Source organism: Sycon ciliatum, chromosome 5 (genome assembly GCF_964019385.1).
Source record: "Sycon ciliatum chromosome 5, ocSycCili1.1, whole genome shotgun sequence".
Lineage (NCBI taxonomy): Eukaryota > Metazoa > Porifera > Calcarea > Leucosolenida > Sycettidae > Sycon > Sycon ciliatum.
In genome coordinates, this window is record NC_088647.1 from 18,201,475 (window position 1) to 18,217,984 (window position 16,510).

Consider the following 16,510-nt stretch of genomic DNA (forward strand, 5'->3'; position numbering starts at 1 on the left):
GTTAATGAAAAGTGGACGTTGTTAACTTTCCACGCAAAGCAAAATATTTGGTGTCATTTTATTTTCACTTATGAAATGAATATCCTTGGGAAATTTGTCTGGTTTGCATTTATTCACTTGAAGTAGACAGGTCATATAGGGTAATGCTCCTGCCAGGTACTGGGTATAGAGGAGAGAGAGAGATACAGTTGAGTTGCAAGATGAAGACACATGCACACACATACACGATTTGGCCCTGATCTTGCTGCTCTTCGCCTTCGTGTGGACCCCATGGGAGTAGCGGACATGGAACACACAAAGCAAATAGCCATGGAGAGGTCGATCGATGTTTCATGGGGTCCGATGTAAAAACATTGCCTTGAATGAGGAAACATAATTTCTGAGGTGGATAGGTCCTGCAGTACATTAAAAACTGGGTTCGCAGCCACCAACCCCCATCCCCCCCCCCCCCCCCCTCCTCCCTACCCGGTGCAGGTATAAAAAGGGTCTAGAAGCGGCTGGTCATCTAAACCCAGGTATGCAACCAGTGACTTTTGCCATTTTTGGACAACACCACTTGTTTCACTTTTGCACAGCTACAAGTCACAGTTTGGTATGTAACGTAAATGCAAGGCTTGACAGCAGGGAGTCGTATTTTACGACTCCCTGCTTGACGTGTACACAACCATGCACATCAGGGAGTCGTAAAATACCCGACTCCCTGATGCACATGTATGTCGATGACAGCATAATCGTGATGATAGGTGACTGGCTCGAAACATCAATAATTTCACTTCAATAAAAGAATTTTCAGTTCAACACAGATCAGAGTGTATAGCAACTGAATGGAGCGGTTGTCAGTTGGCAAACCCTCTTTTCTTTCTAGAACATCCATGAAAAAAAGGTCACTAAAAATTGAAAAAAATCCTGGTGGGTGCTTAGCCCCCCCCCCCCCCCCCTTCCCAATCTGTACTCTCTTGTACCATCATCCTTCAATGCGACGGACCCCACGATAGGCGGTCAGCCTTTGGGTCATCCTAATAAAGTTATTATTATTATTATTAGACCATAGAACGCTAAAACCAGTGCTACAGTTATCATTACAAGACCGCAAGAAAAATTGTTGTCAACGTGAGTAGCGTAGGCACGAAATTGGTCAAAAGGCTAGCAAATGATCAACCGTATGAAAGACTAAAATGATTTAAAATTTAAGAAAATCCACGGCTCGCGTGAGTCTCGGTGAGACTGACTAGATAATTGATAACTAATCACTAAAATAAATAGATCCGTATACCTTCAGTTGGCAAGTAGTCAAACGTCCGTAATTGTTTCAATCGTGCTTCCTCTGCGGGCAGAATCCTACCACTGTATGTGAGTTGCCAGGTGGCATAGAGGAGCTGCTGATGCATGCTCTGCTGCCTTGGCTTTCTCAGCCTGAGCAGTATCCTGCTTCATAAAGTCTAGAGTTCTGGGCTTCTTGCCCTCCACGCAGAGTTCCAGCCATGCTACGGCATAGGAAAGCAGAGGCACAAAAGACAGTATTTCTAACATATCTCCAGTAATAAGACTGCAATAGCCATGCAGTGAAAGCAATAGGCTATGGCGAGGCATTGCAGTTGTAGTTGCACACACACACACACACACACACAAACACACACGCACATGCATACACACACACACACACATACACACAAACACACACACACACAAACACACACACACACACACACACACAATGTTTTCATCATCAATTTTCTCATTAACTTCGGCAGTTCCGCAGGAATTGTGTGTGTGTGTGTGTGTGTGTGTGTGTGTGTTCAAGTCAGTGCCTGGTTTCAGACGTCACAAGTGCGACCGTGGCCATCGAGCAACCAAGTCTGATAGAGCGTCGTATGGTGTTCGCTGTTCTCGCTGCAGCCGTCAGTTCCGTCGACAGAGTGACCTGAGTCGTCATCTCCGTTTCTGCTCCTGACAATGACTCTGGCTCCTTTCGGAGTGGTGTGGCCCTTGTGGCAACCAAGCTACAGTAGTAGTAGTAGTAGTGTGTGTGTGTGTGTGTGTGTGTGCGTGTGTGTGTGTGTGTGTGTGTGTGTGTGTGGAGCTACCGGAACGTTGGTACCGGCGGAGGGATGTTGTGCCGTGCATTGTGACAGGTGTGGTCGCTGCTTTCGCGGTGTCCGGGGACGGGGCAGGCATCGCTGTTCAAGGGTGGCGCATATACCAACAGCAGAGGAGCGCTCAGCCTTCCAGCACGTGTGCATATGCGGCAAGTGGATGCGACTACCCGTGCACCTGGAGCGTCATCGAGCGTCGTGTCCTCTCTCTCTCTCTTCTCAAGTTTCCCAGTGATGGGATCACGTGACCCTTTTGCGGCAGTGACTCTACAGGACAGGACAGGACAGGTGTGTGTGTGTGTGTATGTGTGTGTGTGTGTGTGTGTGTGCGCGTGTGCCAACCTGTCGGAAGGCTACCTTCTTCTTGCCAAAGCATTTGGAAGTTGGACTAGTTTCGGCTCCACAATCCAGTGTGTCGTTACTATAAGGCCAAGTAAAAAAAAAGATTGTTGATCGTCAGAATTTTCCGAAAAATCGGGGCGGACGGGAGGGTTTTATTTTTATTTTATAACTTTTTTTAATATCTGCATCGACCGGACGTCTTGAAATCGTAGCATGTATTACATCTATGGGGTTATGGGTGTACTACCATTGTTGGTTGTGGCTGCTACCAGTCTGCTTGGGCACACTCCAAAAACTTTGAACATGTGCAGATGACTCTGTGATACAATTTACTGCTGCCATGCGGCGGGCACGCACACACACACTTCATACCTCAGACATGCCCATCGCGGAAGCGATGATAGCGAACAGCTATGGTAGACATAGCAACTTGTGCTGGGATTACACCATTCAACAGCTTGCAAGGCTGATGAACACACACATACACTCACACACTCACACACCTTCCTTCCTTCTTCTTCACAACACACACACACACACACACACACACACACACACACACACACACACACACACACACACACACACACACACACACACACACACACAGACACACACACACACACACATACACTCGCGTGCATGAGTACGGGTTCATCGGGATATCGATCAACAACAGCTTCGGACGCGGTACGCGGTGGCTGCGTAGTTTCCATGAATGCAGGCGTAGATATCAGGTGGTACACTTTACAGGCTACAGTGCCATGTATTGTAGTTGCCAGATTTCACACAAGTACACTGTGATCACACTGCACTGCGTGATGTCGCTACGGTAAAAGCATGTTGAAGCTGTACATGAGAGCTCGCGTACGTGCGTACTTCTAAAAAAGTTCGCGTTTCGCTAAACACACGAGTTTTCTACCGTTGATCACGAAAATAAAAAATAAAATAAATCCCGGGACGGACTGAAAAATCGGGGCGGGCGCTGACGATCAATAATCAATTATTTTTACCAAGAGTACATAACCCCCCAGAGTGTGCAACTCCACTATGGGTGCTGTCCCGACAGAATTTCACGTTGACGTCATTTTGATGATGCAATGCGCACTGTACACGGATTATCAGACGAATCCGGAACCTGTGGTTGACCGAAGCCGATCGATCCTGTACAAATTATTGGAAAGAAAAACGTGTGATGCGTTGACACCCGTACACATGTTGTAAATCACTGGTGCAAGGAGCATTGCGTCATAAATAATGACGTCAACTTGAAATTCTGTCGGGACAGCAGGGTATGTGGGAGTTGCACACTCTGGGGGGTTATGTACTCTTGTTTTTACTTGGCCTAATAGCTTTCATGGCTGAGGTTGTTGGTATGTCTGTTGGCTCTGGGTTCCTAGTACAGGTCCTCCCTCGTTAGTAGATAATCTCTGGGCCATCGAAAAAGTTATCTTATAACGAGACTTATCTTGTAGCAGGACTTGCAGCTAAAGGTAAAATAGGCACTACTTCGTACTCACCCTCGATACAACATAAATTTTCGATGCTTCAACTCGTTATAAGATAATTGAAAATCTCCAACATAACTCTTCCTTGGATCCAAAGGATCGTCCATATTCACGAATACATAGACATACTACGTTTCCTCTTTCTGCTTTATCCTACGTGTTTTGGCCTTGGTCCTGCATGGTCAATATTATCTTATACTGAGGGTTTGGCACTCCAGGGACCTGGGCAAAGGGTCGTTATAACGGATTTTATGTACTAACGGATTATGTTGTAACCGGACCTGTAAACAGTTGTATAGACCACGTTTCGCCAGGGGATTTCAGATTTCTATTTACTAACGGGCTTTATGTACTAACCGGACTCGTTATAACGAGGGAGGACCTGTACTCAGTAGCCGAGGCTGGTTGGTAAAGTAACTCCAATTTCACTTCAAGGTACCAGTGCATCTAGTGTCTGCTTCTATCAAAGCAGCGTGCTGTCTATACTGGTTACCCAGCAAGTGTAGGGTGTGCATAGGTAACTGTCTTGGCCGTTTTATGCCAATGTACTCCGTGTGGTGTAGACCAGATGTGCATTGGTGGTCGATTCACATGGCTTCGCCAGTTGTGTGGATTAGACAGTTATCTGGCGCAAGTCTTGATCTGTCTCATTCAGATCTTGTTCGCTATCGTTGCTATAAGAGAAAATCTGTGGGTGCACATGCACATCCAGCGCATTTGCAGATTTGCGTGCTTCTCTTGCGACGGGCGTATACATGGTACATGGTACATGGTGTGTGTGTGCGTGTGTGTGTGTGTGTGTGTGTGTGTGTGTGTGTGTGTGTCAGGGAGAGAGAGAGAGAGAGAGAGAGAGAGAGAGAGAGAGAGTAGCATAGCAAACATTGAACATACCTTCCTTTCGTCGACCAAATCCTGGAGCATGAGACGTATTCTTGCTGACACGGCCTTGTTGCCAGCGTGCTTCATAATTTTCTCGATATAATGAAAGTAGTTATCGATGCGACTCTACAATGGAGAGCAAGAATCGAGAATGTAGTGAGTAAATCATTGGTGAAATAAGAGAGCGGAGAATTTAGTGATATTTTTCAACTGCACGTAGCGGACATAAAGCGCAATCCTAGCGGAAAGGTGTTGGCTGCATCAGGTTGTTTAAGGAGTCCGTCATTGGTACAACTTTTAGAGTAGCGAACTTTACCGACACTTTGGACAGTGAGCACTAGTACTAGTACAGTACTCTTCGAGTCTGCAGGCAGTGAAGCATTATTATTATTATTTTTTTTTTTCTTTCTACAAAATCCACATATCTCCAGACACTGGGGTGAATGATGGAGTGTGGTGGTGGGGCCCATTAAGCTCCGCCGACCAGAGGTCTCGGCTTCATAGCTCCATGGACGCACCAAAGGGATATTGGGTAGGGAGGATTCAATTGAAAAAGAAAACAGAAGAAAGAAAATGGAAAGATTGTATTGCTCAGTGAGCAAGAGTGGAGCACTCGTCAGACAGTGGATCACACTTCGGACAGTGGTGCGCTCTGCTTGGTTATGGCGAGTTTTCGGCTGATGCAATTTTGCTCAAACTTCTCCCCTCTTTGATGTCTCTTTGGATAGGAATACTGCTGTGAGAGGAGTGAATATGGCCCAGATACAATGTGAGTGCGTAATCTTGGAATACTTCACAGATTAATAATGAATGCATTCGGGGAAAAAAGCCAAATACACAACTGTTACCAGAAATTTCCACAGTATATTGTAAATACTTTCAGTCAAATACGAATCATCACAATCTCCAAAACACCCCATGCTACATACTGTACAGGCAAACAATTTCGTCGGTCAATAATTTCGTCCAACTCCAAAGAAAGGGAGTTCATCTGGTTGTAAATTCCGTCCATGGATCATAAGAGTGTACTGAAAAGCTGGACAAATCGACATTAGTCCGGCATTTAATTTAGTCCAAAAGCTCCCTGGACGAAAAAGACGAAATTAATTCCAGACGAATATTTCTGCTTACACAGTAGTGGCAGAGTCTTGCAGAACAACAGCACACGGTGTAGCACTCGCCTGTGAAATCTGAGCGCACGTTTGAAAACTGCACGTCATGAGTTGCATGATAGACAATGAGTGGCCGAAGCGGGGCTGTATAACTGCCGGGCAACAGGCGCGTCGCTTGGCTCACACGGCAAGCATGTCAGCACTCAGATTTCACAGGCATGAATTAAGGCGCAACACACAGTTAGCATCCTTACACGAGCCCTTTCATGGTCGAGCAAGTGTCCTGTGCACTCAAATAGTTTGCACATCAGTTCCAGCGATACTTTGTCTTCAGCACTCTGCAGCAACTTGACCAAACATTCGTGAACAACTGGCTGAGTTACTATTTGCAGCTTGAAGAGTTCGCCGATGAGTTGAATGTTGCCGAGCCACCGCTTCTTGACCTCGCTGACCTCATGTTCGTAATCAGCAGTCCTCTGCTTCAACTCTTCACTCTGCATACAATCAAAACAATTATCAGACAACAGTAAAGTATTCATTGCTTTGAGGCGGAAAGATGCAAATGGGAAAAGTCTGAAGAAGAACAAATTGACTGTCACCACCAGGACTCGAACCAGGGACCTTCGCTTGAGGCCAGCGATGCTCTAACCACTGAGCTATGGTGTAGCGGTCATCCCAGTAGAGACCGTTCAACATTTTCTCCAGACTTCGAAACTCAGCCAACAGCAAAGTTTCCTTATCGTCCCCAAACTCCAACACATCCACTTACAAAGGTACGAAAAGTTGGAAAGAACCTACTAGCATGGACGCAGGGAGTTATTGCACCTACACCTACATTTTCCCCAATCTGTATTGTGAAGTGCTGCGGCTCAAACACCTCCGATAACTGTAGGGTGTCATAACATCCGATGTAAAAACAAATATGGACTCGGATAGAGAGCCAAGGATTAATTTTTACAAAAGAAAAGGACCAAGGAACTACAAGTTACGCTATGATGTCCACTAACACCACCAGTTACTAAACAATCAGCTCGTGTGATAACATTGCACGAAAACTGACCGACGGTACTGACGTTCTACAACTAACTGCCTAACAGCTCTAGCACATCTTGGATGCACACTCCAACAGTAACTGGTGGTGTTAGTGGACATTATAGCGTAACTTGTAGTTCCTTGGTCCTTTTCTTTTGTATAAAAACAAATAAGCCCTGTTTTCTACATACCGTCAGTTTCTTTTCATCTCCGAGGTGCTTCTTCTTCAGATCTTCAAGGACCACATCCTTCCTTTCCTCAAAATCTTTCTGGCATTTGGATAGCATAACCTTGCGCAACGTCACTGTATTGCCTGCATCAGCCGGCACTTGCAAAGTCTACAATAAACCAACCAGAAAGAAAAGCACTGAAGCAGTTCTCGGGACAGGAGTAGTTCTCGGGACAGGAGTAGTTCAACCTGACACCAATACAACACTACGTGTACAAGTATAATGATTTCTAACTTAAAGAACTTACTTGTACACGCTTGCAAATACGAGCATAGAGCTTGCAATAAGTTGGCTCACATATTGCCTGCGGTGAACACATACATACACACATGCACGCACGCAAACACCCACAGAAGGAGAGAGAGAGAGAGAGAGAGAGAGACAGAGTTGCAGATAGATAGATAGATAGAGAGAGAGAGAGAGAGAGAGAGAGAGAGAGAGAGAGAGAGAGAGAGAGAGAGACAGAGTCGCAGATCCGCCTCTATCACTAATCCTCATCCGAACACAGTATTTTTTTTCGATATTAAAGTGGTTGTCAGACATTCATGTTGAAAAGAAATGGATCTGCCGTCAGAAGGATACATACGCAGCGGAAAAAAGCTAATTTCTGCAACCTGTGCAAACAGCAGGAGCCCTTTCTGCGTGACATAAGGGACTTCGTAGATGGGATCCCAAAAGGAACTCTCAGGAAGGATAATGTTGTCATCAAAAACAGGGTTTCTCTAAGGATCGAAGCAGTGCTAATCAAAAATCAAAGACGGCTACACAATTGGATCTTTGAATAGCCAAAACTGCTACACAAAATTACATTCTATTCACCCTTGTGTAGTATGGATTCGTTTATTGGTTCGATGATAAACGGAACATTACGATAGTAGTTGATTTGGTGTTCCTTTCACCATTGCCAAAGTCTCGCCCCACCGTGATTCCTTGCCTGGGAAAGGAAACTCATTTCACAGCTTCCATCAAGGGAGTTTTAGTGACTTGGAAGACATTTAAAGGGATTTCCCAGTGACATTTCAAGAGCAGGAAGGGGACTGAATACATTGCTTGAATCGTTTGAATCTCACGAGCTCGTTGCAGTTTGAGTCATAGTTCTACGTGGAAAGAGCCCAAATGGAAGAACAAATTGTTGTGCATGGTTTCGATGCTAAACTAGAGTACGATAGGGACACGGTTCACGGGTTTAGGGGTGTCCTTGGTGTGCCATCTGCTCTGGAAGCAAGAATAAGATGACGAGCAGGAAGAGAGCTTTCCCAGTAAGCCATAACTGTGAAATTCCGCAGTGATACAAAATTTGTGAATAATCGATGTGGAGAAAATATCCGTAAAATAGCTATGAACTTTTTCCTACCTTGTTGCTTGACATGAGCGCGAGTTTAATTTTGTTCATAGATGCAAACTTGACTCATCAGGCAATCTTCTCCTTGGCTGTCTTCACACGGAGCTTGACTCGGGAAGATGAAGTAGAAGACACCAATGCACTGACACGCTAGCGCTTGCTGGCAAGGGCAAGTCTTCCAGCACGGCCACCAAGTCCGTTCAGCAACGCACGTCGCCAGCCAGGGACCCCTCTACTGAAGGGAGCACGTCCGCAGCTGTGGGCACGGTCGGCAATGGTGGAGCCGTGCTGCTCCAGACGGCTAACGCTACAGTCTGCTCCCCAGCAGACCCAACCCGCACCGCCACCGTCAAAGTAGCTATGGACGGCGGCAGCCAGACATCCTTCGTGGCGTACGAAGTGAAACAGCAGCTGGGTGTACCAACCCCTCAGGATGAGTTGATCTGCCTGAATCTGTTTGGTTCTCGCGAGGGCAGTGCTGCCAGCTGTGTGCAGTTCGTCCGTCTTCGCGTTCAATGTACCGACGGCGGGGTGATCGACTTGGACTGTGTTGTGTCCAACGCTATGTGCCCACCCGTCCACAACCAGCATCCGCAGCTAGCCGCCCGGCAGCACGCGGCGCTCGAGGGTTTACCCCTGGCGGATGACAGCGCAGGCACTATCCAGATTGACGTCCTCATCGGTGCAGACTATTATTGGAAGATTGCCACCGGTGATGTGCGGCGGAATAAGGATGGGCCGACAGCGGTAGGCACACGGCTCGGGTGGGTCCTGTCAGGGCCATCAGCCATTCCCTTGTCCAGCCACACCATGGTCCGTCCACCCAGTCTCACATGCTAGCTGCAACATTGTCCCCTCGGAGGTCGACGTGGATAAGCAGCTTCTCCATGCCGTCCAGACGTTCTGGACCTTGGAATCCCTCGGAATAACGACCAACGAGCAAGAGGTGATGGAGACGTTTCTCCACTCCATCCAGCATGATGGACGCCGGTACATGGTCAATCTTCCATGGAGGGAGATGCACCTTGAATCGTTTGAATCTCACGAGCTCGTTGCAGTTTGAGTCACAGTTCTACGTGGTAAGAGCCCAAATGGAAGAACAAATTGTTGTGCATGGTTTCGATGCTAAACTAGTGTACGATAGGGACACGGTTCACGGGTTTAGGGTGTCCTTGGTGTGCCATCTGCTCTGGAAGCAAGAATAAGATGACGAGCAGGAAGAGAGCTTTCCCAGTAAGCCAGAACTGTGAAATTCCGCCGAGATACAAAATTTGTGAATAATCGATGAGGTGAAAATATCCGTAAAATAGCTATGAACTTTTCCTACTTAAGTACACCAATGCAGCTGTACTTATGGTTGATGCATATAGTGGTAACACACACACCTGGCAATATGGCGGTAAATACACGCCTGCCCATACATGCTCTCTAGGAACTAAGGATGCAAAGTTATTCTGGCACAGAGCTCTCCTTCTCACCACCACCATCATCAATTCGCGCCTGGCGCCTAGTTGATGCATGGCTGGTGGTATCCGACATAGCAGGCTGGTACACCAGGTAGCGCATGGCACATAGCAGATGACACAGCAACGGCATACATGTAGCTCGATTGCAACGTACGTTTCGTCCCCGCTGGACTCATCAGGCAATCTTCTTCTTGGCTGTCTTCACACGGAGCTTGACTCGGGAGAATGAAGTCGAAGACACCATTGCAGCTGTACTTATGGTTGATAAATATGGTGGTAAACACACACCTGGCAATATGGTGGTAAATACACGGCTGCCCACGCACGCTCTCTAGGCTGCAAAGTTAATCGAACTACATGTATGTCGTTGCTGTGTCATCTGCTATGTGCCATGCGCTACCTGATGTACCAGTCTGCTATGTCGGATACCACCAGCCATGCATCGACCAGGCGCCAGGCGCGAACTGATGATGGTGATGGTGAGAAGGAGAGCTCTGTGCCAGAATAATTTTGCAACCTGGAGAGCGTGTGCGGGCAGGCATGTATTTAGCGCCATATTGCCGGGTGTGTGTTTACCACCATCTGTATCAACCATAGATACAAACTTGTGATAATTTGTTTGCTGCGATCTCCACAATTGAGCTGATGCACTGAATCACATTGCGCCGACACTCTCGTCTAAATGCACTGTGACCCTGAATGGGCTAACATCTGGTCAGCCCAGACCAGGTCCCCACACCGTCTGGCCTATACTGAAAGTTGAAACAACACCTGCCCATAGAGACGCGCTCTGTGTGCACGCACCCTGGGAATGGTTAGTTGCTACTGCTGTGGACATGCGAAGACCCAGTGCAAGTGCAATGGCCAGGGCCTAGGGTCCAGTGCCATGACTGTGTAGGAGTCGCCCTCGTACCTATCACTGTGTAGAGAGCGCATGCAGCAAACACATCTAAATGCTGAATGTGTATCACATGTACACATACCCGGAGCGGAGCGAGGTGTTCCATTTCGGCTGGATAGATACACGTACAGTCAACTTCGCTTAGAACGACACTCGGCGGGGCATCAGAAAAGTGTCCTTATTCGCGAAGTGTCGTTATACCCGAAGTCTCATTATATGTGTTACAGCTGGATGGGACTTTGCTCTGGGCATAGAAATGCTGTCGTTATTCGCGAATTGTCGTTATATCCGCAGTCGTTATTAGCGAAGTTGACTGGACACATGGAAAAGCAGAGCACATTTTCCGAACCCTGACCAGGATTTGTAGACATAGTACCGCATACATACACATGGCTACAAGGTCAGCGTATCCGGCTGCGGACACATTTTCTCAGATTGCAATGTTCGCAACAGTACATGCAGAGGTTCGAATGCAGCAGTGCATGAGACTGCATGCAGATGTTTGACTGAAAACAGCACATTGCAGCATACGGCGAACAGGGATTTGGCTATATACTCTATGCAGTCCACGACGGCATACAGAGGTTTGACTGCGCAGTCAGTGGATGACTGCATTCCGATGCTTAGTTGCATACAGTACATGACTGCATATAGATACTGGACTGCATACAGGACATGACTGCATACAGAGGTTGGACTGTATACAGTAATGACTGCATACAGATACTAGACTGTATACAGGACATGACTGTATACAGCACACGACTGCATACAGAGTTTGGACTGTATACAGGACATGACTGCATACAGAGTTTGGACTGTATACAGGACATGACTGCATACAGAGGTTGAACTGTATACAGCAAGTGGATAACTGCACACAGTGGTACAACTGTAGTAGTGCACAGCTGCATACAGCACAATACTGCAGAACATAATTAATTTCCTGTAATACAGTAGTAACCATTGGAAGTACTTTGAAGCATTGTTGCCCTACCTTGTTGTAGATGATCTCTACCAAACCGTTCACCAGCTCTTCTGAGTTTATTGGCAACTCATAAATCTCCGCAGCAAGTGCCTTGAAATTACGTGGAGTCAAATTGTTCAGGATCGTCGTTGCCTGAGCGAGTACAATCTGAAACAAGATCAAGATCAGAATTGATGTTTTGACCAAGAGAACAGCGAGCAACAAACTATACAATCTCATTAACTGTCGCAAACTGCTAAACAGCAAGGCGCGCCTGAAAAAAGACCAGGAACTAAGCCTTTGGTGACGGGAAGGCACTGATAAGAACTCGAAAGGAGCCCACCCCAATGCGCCGCCCTGGTATCCGAAGGTCAGTTTTCTGGAAGAAACAGGTCAAAGATGAAGTTGGTCAACTTTGGTCAATCGAAAAGCAACGTGAAGAAAAAATTAAAAAAAGAAGCCAGGTTTGATTCAAATCGGAAATGTGGCCGTGCCTGATGATGTTTGGGGTCATTATAGATAATACTTCGAAGTAGATATCGACTCTTTGAGCCTCGCCGCATGCGCATCACCTGATTAGGAAATCGGGACAGAGCGGGTTCATTCGGAACTCAATAAGGTCAAATCCTCGATTTCCCAACAGGGCGATAGAGAACGAGAGAGAGAGAGAGAGAGAGAGAGAGAGAGAGAGAGAGAGAGAGAGAGAGAGAGAGAGAGAGAGAGAGAGAGGAGGAGGAGGAGGAGGAGGAGGAGGAGGGGTACATTTTCATCGAACCTTACCTTGACATGCTGCTTCAATGTGCTGCTATCAGTCTCAGTGGATGTTACCATGAGTTGCTGTGGACTGCCTTGCAAGTGCCTGTTGCCAATCATAGCTGAGACACTGTAGCGACCAGCTTGTATTCGACCAAGACCAACCTCTATACGTCCAGGTAATGATTCAAAGACGTGACTCACAACTGGAAAATGATCCTCGTCAATATTTTCTATGGAAATCTGCAGTCCGATGTTGTGGAGTTCATCCTGACTGAAATGCCATGCACTGGTATTGGTAGCACTGGCACTGCCAGCATCAGCAGCAGGTGATGGCATCATCTCAACTCTGAGCATGACATCATCATGAGTCATTGCTTTGTTTGGACAATCCAGTACAGCATGATCAGCTACATCCAGTACAGTACCAGACTTGCCAATGTCATTCAGTAGTTGTGCGGCGTCAGTGCTGGCAAACACAAGCCCACTGGACACATACGGAACTCTATTTTCTTCGGCCACTCTTACCGCTTTGTTAAGTGACTCGTCGATCCATGTCCATATACGGAGCAGGTCAACATCGTCTGTGATATATTTCATAATATTTGCAGCAGTCTCTTCTGGCGACACGCACTCTTGAAGTCGACTTTGTTGTTTCTCCAATGACAGAATCTTCTTAGACCGCATGTCATCCAGCTCAGCAAGGAGTTCATTCTGACGTTTCTCAACTGAGTCGATCAACAGTTTGGAGAATTCCGTGACTTTTGCTGAGGCCTGCTCTGTTTGGTCGTTTAGCTTCCGAATGTTTGTTTGAACATTGTTCAATGCTTGGGTTATAACACCATCACATGTTGATGAACTGCTGGCAAGCTTATCTGCTAGCATATCCCGAGTCTTTTGACCAGCACTGGCTATGTCCAAGACTTGATGATCTTTCTTGAGTGAATGTGCCTGCTTGCACTTTGGACACAGCAACTGGTTACACTGTACGCAGAATCCATCAACGAACTCACTTGTATGCAGTACACACCTGTGCTGTGTAGCAGCAGATCTGCTGGTCGATCCTGCAGCAGACGAGCCTGGCGTCTCTTGGGATAATGGCTTGACCACATGTCCCTTTGTGGTTTTGTTCAGCGGATGAACACCAGCGTGAGCATCGCACAATTTCACATGGCAGTTGTCACAACTGCTTGTCGCCAAGGTATCATCTCCACACTCTTCACATACTATTGGTGTGTTCTGTCTCTTGTCACCTGCAACCGAATCTCCATCGACCACAGCATTCGGAAGGGAACATAATGGCTCAAGGCCAAAACGTAACTCGGTTCTAGAAAAACATTGTGGACATTGGATAGAACCGTCAAAGGCTATGTTGTTTCGCAAGCAGGGCACACACAACGTATGCAGGCAGGAGACAAACTTCAGGATTGTGCTCGATGAGCCGCAGCACTTGCAGTTGAGAGACGACATCTACATATACTACTGGTGTCCCTTTGCGACGTGAGCCTTAGCAGAAATACTGGTATTATCGTAAGTCAGTCTGAGAGAAATGGAAGGAGATAAAAATATACCATAGTATTTTACAAGAAATCAAATCAAATCAAGCTTCTATTTTGCAAATTTTATAATAGTTGTCGTACCGTACAATTACGTACGCGCAAAAAATATTTCAGGTTTTGTACGGTATGAGTGGTATTAATAAACAGTATTTATTGGTTTCTGAAAATACATGTACTACAAAAAGTAGGCTCCTTTTTAGGGGGAAAAGTGCAGTGCTGCATGGAAAAGTGCAGTGGTAAAATTTTATTGAGTCAAAGCAATTTTTTAAAATGAGTGGGAATCAAAGGTCAATATATTGACCTTTATAAGGGCAATAAATCATTGAAGATCAATTATTGTGCACTCATAACAACATCAAAAATGAAGAAAGCGGAAGTTAAGTTCTTTGTGACATTGAAATTGTGGGCGCAGGTTATGCGATCGAGTCCACCAACTAAACCAGTTGGTGGACTCGATCGCATAACCTGTGTCCACAATTTCCATGTTACAAAGTTTTTCCTTGGCTCACCAGTAGCCCTTTCCTCAGGGCTCCCTAGTAGGCATCGGCGGCTAATCCGGCAGCGGCTCATTTATTTTACTGATAATGCTTTTAGCACTGCTCGTTATTTCAGCAAATAATGCTAGTTTGAATGCTCGTTCTGCACTTTAATGCACGTAACCGAAGTGAGAATTCAACGGTGGGTAAAAAGGATCGTAAAGAACGTCATAAATTCAAAATCGGCTGCAGCATATGACAGTGTCTGGCAAATATAAAAGTACGTACATGCATTCCTTTCGGGGTTTCAATATCATAATCATTTTTTCTCTTGAATGACTGTGAATGCAAATGTATTGGGGTAAACAAAATCAAGCCTGACTACCGATTATGTTCTGCCTCTCGTTGTGCAGTAGGGACCCAGCTCAGTTGTAAGCTCACAACTCCCTACTCAGTTTCCCTGTACTGCAGCATTAGCGATGTGACCTTCCAATTCCACATTGCTGCTGGTATGACATTGTCGACTTGGGGAGAAGAATACTCATTCAGGAGCTGAAGATGAGGATCACGGTGGGATGGTGAGCACAATCATTTACAGCCGCGAGGCTTCTGCCAATTGAGGTCATCTTCAGTGACAGCCTTCTGCCAATTGAGGTCATCTTGATCTTTCGCCATGGCAGATGATCAACACTATTGGAAACATCAGCTGCAGGAGACTTGTAAGCGGCTTGGCGAGGCTTCTTCCGTCTATATGTTCAGTACTCCTCTACTGCTTCCATGAGACTGATCAAGTCGATTGATGGATCTTAGCTTTCACCTTCTGCTGCTTACTGCGGCAATATCGCTCCGAAGCATTTCAAAAGGCGTTTTGCATTTTTGGCATCACTTTGGCATCACTACAAGCTGTTAAACTTCACTAAACAACTTTCCAGTAGAGATGGTCAGAAACTTTTGAGGGAACTCCGTAACCGTCTAACGACAAGGCTGCTACGCACAACCTTCGTAGATTGTCCTTGACCCACTCTTGTCCACGTTAGCGTTGGCTTTCAGCTCCGCTGAATTGATCTTGAGCGCGATATTCAAGCTCCTTTCGATTTTTGCAATTTTTCTGGTTCAGTTTCATCCGACTGTTCCGACGCTGACACATTTTCAACCATTTTATAAATGACTAGTCGCCATCACGACTACCTCCGCCATCCATACCTCCATACCTGGCCGCTCCCGCTATATCACGGACACTAGAACTAAAGTGGAAGCTTCGAAGGAAGATCGACTAAAGGTGACTAATATCACTTTTCTCGAAATAGCCATATGTGCGGTGAAGATTACAGTTTCGGACTATGTGTACGACAGTAGGAGTGAAACCTAGAAGGTAGCTGACTAGTACATGTACAAGAACCACGTGGCTTGCAACAATTACCCTCTAGCTCTATTACCGCCATGGCTGGCTATATCGCCCACATCACCATTTCATTGGCTAGTGCCACGTGATTGTGAATAAATAATAATAATAATAATTTATGTAGCATTTTTGACCGGCGCCGCGGCGCAACAACACATCTAATCACACTAGCTGTTGCGAGATTTTCGCCTTTTGCGTTTTGGATAACCATGGGCATGGCATGTTAATGTTGAACTACGGGTACACAATATTATGTAGAGTGTAGGAGTGCTGGGTATAGCTAGCTAGATGAGAATAGATGGGGACCAGGATTCAGATGACGCTGGAGACATCACGCCTCAGACGGCTGCGGACTGCGCGTGTGACGAGTTTTCGCTCGTCTGCTACATAGTGCTAGTTCAGTACCAAGTAGTTGGCATCAAAAGCACCCATAATGCCAGTTTGCTGC

The 16,510-nt window shown here is 46.2% G+C and overlaps 1 protein-coding gene across 1 annotated transcript; it reads right to left on the reverse strand.

The window, feature by feature from the left end:
- Positions 1 to 946: 946 nt before the first annotated feature.
- LOC135817916 (uncharacterized) lies at positions 947 to 14,164 on the reverse strand. Its single transcript, XM_065331218.1, has 7 exons — positions 12,653 to 14,164; positions 11,903 to 12,040; positions 7,444 to 7,500; positions 7,158 to 7,304; positions 6,189 to 6,428; positions 4,835 to 4,948; positions 947 to 1,484 (listed from the first exon to the last, which is right to left on the reverse strand). Exons 1-7 carry the CDS (start codon positions 14,093 to 14,095, stop codon positions 1,440 to 1,442), a joined length of 2,184 nt encoding a protein of 727 aa, XP_065187290.1. The 5' UTR covers positions 14,096 to 14,164; the 3' UTR covers positions 947 to 1,439.
- Between the last annotated feature and the right edge of the window lie 2,346 nt (positions 14,165 to 16,510).